Genomic DNA, 8,986 nt, shown 5'->3' with positions numbered 1-8,986 from the left:
GGTATCGTCACTGATTTCTTGAATCGATTCGATCCATGATTCGATTCAATTCGGGGAAATTTTGCCTCAGACAGTCAGAAATAGTATAATTCAGATCATGCATCAGTACATTTCCATATTTTTATATCTATAAAAAGAAAACTGACACTTGCGAGACTTTACCAAAGGTGTGAGCATCACAGCAGAGGCCTTTGTGTCAAAGTAACTGAGAATAAAACATAGAAAAACATGAAGGTGATTTTCCTGTTCTGGGATTTTCTAAAAATATTCAGCAGTAGATCAAAAACGAAAGAAAACCATTAATCAACATATGAACATTACCTGATGCTGCTGAAGTGAAGCAGAGCAAAGTTATAGAGGTTTTATTGGAGACACAGCTGAGAGTTTTTCAATTTTAAAAAGTTTAAATTTGTTCAGTGTTGAACAGCAGAAATGAGGCTTTCTTGTCAGAAGTAAGTAAAAGGAAAAAAAACAGCGGCCGACAGCCTGTAAACTACGGTAGACTGGTGCGTAATAAGCAAGCGAATAATGCAGAAAACAGATTTTTAGAGAGCTGTGCATGAAGTAAAATAAATTTATATTAAAAAAATCGATTCAGGATTTTAATGAATCGTTATCCAAGCTAGAAGTGATTTTAATTTCATTCATTCATTTCATTCATTTATTTGTTCATTTCCAGGCACAACAAATACCTATATTGAACATAAAATGCACAAAACAAAAAACAAAAATTGGCTGAAAAAGGAGTGGGACGAAGAAAACTTCTTAAATCCCACCCCTATACTCACTCATCAACAAAAAACAAAACAAAACAATAAACTTCCCGCAGCTACGCCCATTATTGCATACAGTCCCATCAACAGCCCCGGGCGCATACAAGCATCTAAACTGCAGCTCGCAAACAACCATTAGAGCCTTCGTAACTGAATACAGAATATATAAATTATAAATTGCATTACCACAGGTAACAGGCAGTAATAACTACAAGTAACAAACACACACATACATATACATACATATATATCTACACACACATGTACATATATGTACATACATACGCACAGTCTTTTTTTTTTTTTTTTTTGAATCCATACCAGCAATGGTAAGAGAACAGACATTACAGAGCACACTAAAAAACCATGTATAAATCAATAATCAAAACCCACCCCTACTATATGTGTTCATTCACAGTTTTGAAGCCTTCAGTGAGAATCTACAATGTAAATAGACATGAAAGTAAAAAGAAAAAAAACATTAAATGAGAAGGTGTGGTATAGGGATAATTTTCTTCAGATAAGCAGAAGAAAATGGCTGGATGATTTATTGCGTTGTTATTTTTGATTTTTAGCAAAACGGTTGTCATGGATTTTCAAACATTGTCCATCATTCATAATGCATGGCACACTTTTCCGTCACAATTTATGAGTTTTTCAGTGGTTAATTTGTCATATTTTAGTAATACGTGAACATCTTTTGTAGTAACATGTTTTCATATTTAACATCTGTTTGTTTTAAGTGTTTTTCTTCTTCATCGTCTGGAGTATAACATGTAACCTAAGGAGCTTGGAAAGAAAAGCGTCTGGACTTCTTTAAGTTCCTCTCATCCGAGAAGCTTCTTCAGATCTAAGGTCAAATGGTGGAGAGTCCCAGATTTAAGCCCTGTGGGAGGGACAATGGACCCCCTAACGTCTTCAAGCAACTTAAAGAAGTCCAGATGCTTTTCTCTCCAAGCTCCTTAGACTACGATGACCTGGATGACTGAGAACCTTCACAGAAATATAACATGTAACACTGATAAGGCACGGCATGATTCATTATTGAAGAACGTGATCAGTGATTTAAAACGGCTTTGTTATTAGTTTTTGACATATTCTATTAAACAGCTTTCACATTTACATTCACAGTGTTCCTTAGTTTTACACTGGTAGGTTAGTCAACAAAGAAATTAGTGGCTAGGAACATCACTAGTAAGCACAAGCATTTTAGTTGATGGTGACAAAAACATTATGTGTGACCTGATGTCCCCTTGCAATCCTTTAATCACCCTTTGATTTGGGTTAGAATGAAACAACTGCCACCATTTAAAATCCCCATTTTCAGAGCAGCCGCAAAACATCCATGAGGGGCTCAGGGACACATGGGCCACTTCTGTTTTACATGCATGTGAGTAGTTCTATCACAGAGGACACATTATGGCCACATAAACAATTAAATATTAGCATTTTAGTTGTTTTTTTATGTTCAACGTGAGGGCTGGTTGGTGTATCTTTGATCAGGCCAGGTGGGGATTTCCAGAGTGTGCTGTCACATCACACGCACGCACGCACGCACGCACGCACACACACACACACACACACACACACACACACACACACACACACTAATTCGTTATCATAGTGTGTAAGATAAACTACTGTACAGAAGAAAAGGGTGCTTTGGTTATTCTGGGAGTTTGGTTGAAGAACAGTCAACACCTGTGCACTGTTTTATCTTACCTCCATCCCCATACGTCTCCACGCCATACCCGTCCTGCAGGCCGTTACTCCAGGTACCCTCGTACCTGGCCGGCGTGTTTACGCTTTGCCTGACTCCGTAACGGCCCTTTAACCCATGAGTCCACTCTCCTCGGTAAATCCACCTCCCTTTGGTTTCAATCCCGAGCCCGTGTCTCTTCCCCTGCGCCCAGTAACCCTGATACGTGTTCCCACTGGGCCAGGTGTAGACGCCAACTACCTCGAAACCGTTCGACCAGGAGCCAGAGTACTCGCCCTGGCCCTTGGGTCCGGTGCACACACCGTGGCCGTGGGCTTTGCCATCCTCCCACCCTCCGCAGTAGGTCCCCCCATCATCAAAGTCGAATCGACCGCCCGTCATTCAGAACTTGAGGGTAAGTGTTACTCTGTAGCTTGCAGTGACGTTCCGATTTTGCGAATTGCTGTTAAAAGTGATGTAAGACCTACAGTGTAGTCCAGGTCAGAACAGGAGTTCTAGGCGGAGATATGAAGGAGCGGCGTGTACCGGCAGCGGGACTCATTGGCAGCGGTGTGCCGGGATTTGAAAGAGGGACGTGGAAGGATGGGAAGCAGTCGCCACTGCTGCCACAGCCGCTTCCATACCGCGTACTGGAAACTCCCCCACTCGTCTCTCACAAGTCATTTAGCTCTAAGCTGTCAGTGATCAAATAGTACTTTGCTTCCTGTTTAACTTTTCAAAATAATACCACAACCTGTTGCGTGGGTCGAATCTGATTACATGAGGTAAAATTAATTGGGACGCTTCAATATTCATAAACATTCAGGAATGCCTTCATAGTTTTCAAGTTGTACATCGTTACATTATTCATGTCTAGTTATATATATTTTTAGTAACATAACTTACGCTATAAACAATGTGAAACAAAAGGCAGCATATTCCCTAAATATCGTATTTTGTTTCTTCCCAAGTCAAAAACAGGATTTGTTTTCATTCCTCAGTTTTATTTTTGTGTCACTTAGTTCAGATAGCTTGTGATCTAGTAAAGGGCTAACACGAAAGGATGAAATCCTGGTAACAAAGGCTGCAGTAAAATTACAAATGAACACTGATCATACAGAACCTTAAGCATACAGTTAATATAGATGGTAATCTTGAGCTGATGTAGTGCTCTGCATTCTTCTGCTCAGAGGGAGCTGAGAAGCTACTCAAATGGATGGATAGATGCATGTGTTTGTGGACCTGGAGTTTCTCACGTGACTAAATAGAGTACTGTGACAAACTAATTACATTCCATGACTCAGTAACTTGTAGAACCAGCAATAACTTGAAGTAATTGTTTGCTGTCTGACTTCATCTTTCACACTGTTGTTGAGGATTTTAAGTATTTTTCAGTACATTGTAGTCTGGGGGGCATTCGTTTATGCACAGCTTTTCAAGGTCCTGCAACAACACTTCAGTTAGGTTGAGGTATGGACTTTGACTGGGCCATTGTGACACCATGATTATTTTTCAGCTAATCTGGTTGAGATAAGCTGGTTTTCTTGGGATCATCGTCCCGTTGGCCCAGTCTTCAGCTGTCAGACAGGCCTCACATTCATGGATACTTTTGTCCAAATAGAATTCATACTCAACTAAATAAGAAGGTGCCCAAGCCCTGTGACAGTAAATCAAACCAAATGATCACCCCTCCACCACCATGCTTGAGAGGTGCTATGACGTGTTTAAGTTAATGTGCTCCAAGTGTGGTGCTGTGCATTATGACCAAACTATGACCAGAAGTGGTTGCTGTTTCTCCACATGCAACTTTAGAGAAATGTAAGCTGTGCTGTCATGTTCTTTTTCAAAAGATGAGGCTTTCTTCTCACAACACTTCCAAGCAAGCCATACTTATTCAGTGTTTTTCTGATTGCACTGTCATAACTCTGCACATTTATCATGGTAACTAAAACCCATAGAGTCTGAGATTTAGCTGCCCCCCCTTCTTTTTTATGTATTTTTTCTAAGCATTGCTTGATCTGAACTTGGGGTAAACTTTCTAGGATGTCCACTCCTGGAGAAAATCTGGCATTGCATTCACAACACATACCTGAATGCACCAGACCAGCAAGAAAGTCTGCTTTTATAAAGGTGGTCACACTTGCAGAGGATACATGAATCAAGTCTATTTAATTATCATTCGGCACCTGGCTGCTACTTTCCCTTTTAATTCCTAAAGCACTGACTTTGGAATACATTTTTCACAGAACTTTGGTCCTGAACTACTTGAATGCTAACTTCATGTTCTCCTTCTTCATTGAAAATGATTGATGTGTGTGACTGTATTGCTAGTACAGTCACACACATCAATGTGACTGTGATGTCTTGATTGTTCAAGGCCAATTAACTCTTTGCTATCTCGTTTAAAACAAAACTGTTGCAAAAATAGAGTGTTGTCCCAGGTTATTTCAGAATAAAAGTCGGTAAACAATTTGCATTTATAAACTCAAACATGTGCGATAAAGCAGCAACACTATGCTTCATTTTACCTGTTGTGTATCCAAAGTCATCTCAATGAACTCCCATATTCACGCTCTGTCAAACAGCGCCATCTTCTGGAAAACATAGTTGTTACAGTTCAGCTACCACGAGCAGAAAACACACACACAGAAGCAAAGCAGCTCTTTCAGACTTTCTCTCTTTCATATATACATACAAAAATTAAGCAAATGTGATTCAACTCAATTTTATTTTATTTATACAGCACCAGAATCTCTCCAGAATCTGCTATTTAGCGGTTTTTTATCTACTTTTAACCGGATTATTCGTCCAGAATTGCTGTGCGTTGCTGACCTACAGCAGACAAGAGCTTCTGGACATCTGGACTCACAACTCCAACAGTTTTATCGCCGATCTCCGACTCATCCCAGAGATCTCCAGAACACCGGAGGCTGCCCACTCTCCCCGGCCGGGCGGAAGTGCACGCAGACGGCGCCGAGATCGTAAACAAAGGCGAGGTAGGCGCGGAGGGCTACGGGCTAAGCTAAAGCTAACACCACACCGGCTGCCTTTACCCAGTATTTTTCTCGCCAATGTCCGTTCTCTGGCAAACAAAATGGATGAGATACGGCTCTCCATCACTAACAACAGACGGATTATGGACTCAAATGTCATGTTTTTCACCGAAACATGGCTGAACAACAGCTGCCCGGACAATGCTATCGAGTTAGCAGGACGCCACACACACCGAGCCGACAGGCTAGCAGATGACTCCGGCAAGACCAGAGGTGGAGGTTTGTGCATTTATATTAACAATGCTTGGTGCATGAACTCCACTACTACTGAGAGTCACTGCTCACCTAATGCGGAGTTTTTAATGGTCAAATGCAGACCTTATTATCTCCCCAGAGAACTCACTTCTATCATACTCACTGCCGTGTATATACCCCCCGACGCTAATGCTAGGTTGGCCATGAAAGAACTTTCTGCAGCCATTAACAAACACCAGAATAAACACCCCGAGGCTGCTTTTATTGTTGCTGGCGACTTCAACCACACCAACTTAAAGACAGTCCTCCCCAGATTCCACCAACATGTCTCCTGCCACACCAGAGGAGACAAGACTTTAGACCATGTGTATTCCAACCTGGCTGGAGCCTACAAAGCCACACCCCTCCCCCACATTGGACAATCGGACCATCTCTCCCTGTTCCTCACACCTCGGTATTCACCACTCATCCAACGTGTGAAACCTGCTGTGAGGACAATTAAAGTGTGGCCAGAGGGGACAGACGCAGTGCTCCAGGACAGATTTAAAAACACAGACTGGAATATGTTCACCCACACAGACCTGGACCAGTACGCCTCATCTGTACTGGATTACATCTCCAAAACCACAGACAGTGTCACCACCCAGAAACGGATCACCATGTACCCCAACCAGAAGCCTTGGATGAACCGGGATGTTCGTCTCCTCCTGAAGGCCCGCAACACTGCCTTTAGGTCAGGAGATGCACACGCCTACAGTACAGCCAGGGCTAATCTAAAGAAGGGCATCAAAAAAGCCAAACACCATTACAAAAAGAAGGTAGAAGAACACTTCTCCAACTCCAACCCCCGACGCATGTGGCAAGGACTCCAGACCATCACAGACTACAGGACCACCAAACCCTCCCCCGCATCCTCTGATGTCTCCTTCCTCAACGAGCTCAACAACTTTTATGCTCGTTTTGAGCGAGGGAACCCCACAACCACAACCAAAGCAGACATGACGCCAGACCACCAACCTCTGACTCTCTCCCCCACCGATGTAGGAGCGGTGCTGAGCAGGATCAATGTCCACAAGGCTGCAGGCCCTGATGGCATCCCCGGGCGTGTTCTCAGAGCGTGTTCTGGGGAGCTTGCAGGAGTGCTCACAGACATATTCAATCTGTCCTTGGCCCACGCTGTGGTACCGGCCTGCTTCAAATCCACCTCCATCGTCCCGATACCCAAAAACTCCAACCCATCTTGCCTCAATGATTACCGCCCAGTAGCACTCACCCCCATCATCACTAAGTGCTTAGAGCGACTGGTCCTAGCACACTTCAAATCCTGTCTCCCCCCCACCCTGGACCCCCACCAATTCGCATACCGCCAGAACAGGAGCACAGAGGATGCAGTCTCCATCGCAATGCACTCTGTCCTCTCACACCTGGACAACAACAACACCTACGCCAGAATGCTGTTTATAGACTTCAGTTCAGCATTCAATACAATCCACCCCTCACAACTCATCAGGAAACTGACAGACCTGGGCATCAGTTCCCTCATCTGCAAATGGTTACTGGACTTCCTGACCAACCGCCCCCAACATGTCCGGCTGGATAACCACTGTTCATCTACAATCACAATGAACACCGGTGTACCACAAGGCTGTGTGATGAGCCCTTTCCTCTACTCCCTCTTCACCCACGACTGCAGACCTGCTGATGGTTCCAACACCATCATTAAGTTTGCAGATGACACCACGGTGATTGGCCTCATCAGTGACAACGATGAGGCCGCCTACAGGGAAGAGGTGGATCGTCTGGCTGAGTGGTGCGACACAAACAACCTGCTGCTTAACACCGAGAAGACCAAGGAGCTCATCGTGGACTACAGGAGGAATGCTGACCCACATCCACCCATCCACATTAAGGGGACGGCTGTGGAGCGTGTGAGCAGCTTCAAGTTCCTGGGAGTCCACATCTCCGAGGATCTCACCTGGACGACCAACTGCTCCAAGCTGGTCAAGAAGGCTCACCAGCGCCTCTTCTTCTTGAGGACTCTGAGGAAGAACCACCTGTCCTCAGACATCCTGGTGAACTTCTATCGCTGCACCATCGAGAGCATCCTGACCAACTGTATAACAGTCTGGTACGGGAACTGCTCTGCCTCGGACCGGAAGGCGTTGCAGAGGGTCGTGAAAACTGCCCAGCGCATCGCCGGAGCACCACTTCCTGCCATAAAAGACATCTACAGGAAGCGGTGTCTGAAAAGGGCTGGGAAAATCATCAAAGACCCCAGTCACCCATCACATGGACTCTTCACCCTCCTGCCCTCTGGGAGGCGCCACAGGAGCCTCCGGACTAAGACCACCAGGTACCGGAACAGCTTCTTCCCCACAGCTGTCAGACTCCTGAACTCTGCCTCCTGACATCTGACCCACGTTAAACTCATGGACTGAACATACACACACCCACAACCACCTACACACACACACAATGGACAACTGTACCCTCAAACACACAATAATAACATGGACTGAACCACCACTCACAACCACTAGCACCTCTGTAGAAACTATCTACACCCTCACTTATCTTAACTGCACTACTGTATAACTCTGTGTAAATAATCATTCTGTACATTCGATAATCTTTAATCCTACAACTGTTTACAACTTGCATAGTTCCCATTTCTGTATAGCTGTATATCTCAGATTCTGTAAAGTTATTTATTTCATATTCTGTATAGTTTTTCATATTTATATCCTGTTCATAGCCTGTACATAGCTTGTACTCACTACAGCCTGTACATACTTATAGTTATAGAATATTCACAACATACTTCATACCGTGTACATTATAACATACCATAATAGACCCATTTCTGTAATATACTCACATATCTATATTATTGCTAATATATATTGTAATATATCTATATCACTAAAGCACTTCTGGATGGATGCAAACTGCATTTCGTTGCCCTGTACCTGTGCATGTGCAATGACAATAAAGTTGAATTCTATTCTATTCTATTCTATTCTATTCTAAATCACAACAGCAGTCGCCTCAAGGTGCTTTATATTGTACAGATGACCCTGCAATAATACATACAGAGAAAAACCCAACAATCATATGAACCCCTGTGAGCAAGCACTTTGGTGACAGTGGGAAGGAAAAACTCCCTTTTAACAGGAAGAAACCTCCAGCAGAACCAGGCTCAGGGAGGGGCGGGGCCATCTGCTGTGATTGGTTGGGGTGAGAGAAGGAAGACAGGATAAAGACAT

The 8,986-nt window shown here is 43.7% G+C and overlaps 1 protein-coding gene across 4 annotated transcripts in view; it reads right to left on the bottom strand.

Moving 5' to 3' along the window:
- The window catches only part of LOC120736692 (junctophilin-1-like), a 44,352-nt gene extending 41,209 nt beyond the window's left edge, over window positions 1-3,143 (bottom strand). For 2 of the 4 annotated variants that reach the window (XM_040036968.1, XM_040036970.1), the window contains exon 1: window positions 2,496-3,142. In XM_040036968.1, the coding sequence (XP_039892902.1) occupies window positions 2,496-2,874 (379 nt within the window). In that variant the 5' untranslated portion in view covers window positions 2,875-3,142. Of the gene's footprint in view, window positions 1-2,495 lie in introns of all 4 variants that reach the window. The other 2 variants (XR_005696580.1, XM_040036967.1) reach the window with 2 other exon arrangements.
- Window positions 3,144-8,986: the final 5,843 nt, after the last annotated feature.

The sequence above is a fragment of the Simochromis diagramma genome, unplaced genomic scaffold (assembly GCF_900408965.1).
Source record: "Simochromis diagramma unplaced genomic scaffold, fSimDia1.1 OVJJ01000630.1, whole genome shotgun sequence".
Classification (NCBI taxonomy): Eukaryota; Metazoa; Chordata; class Actinopteri; order Cichliformes; family Cichlidae; genus Simochromis; species Simochromis diagramma.
This window is presented reverse-complemented; position numbering and strand designations above follow the sequence as displayed.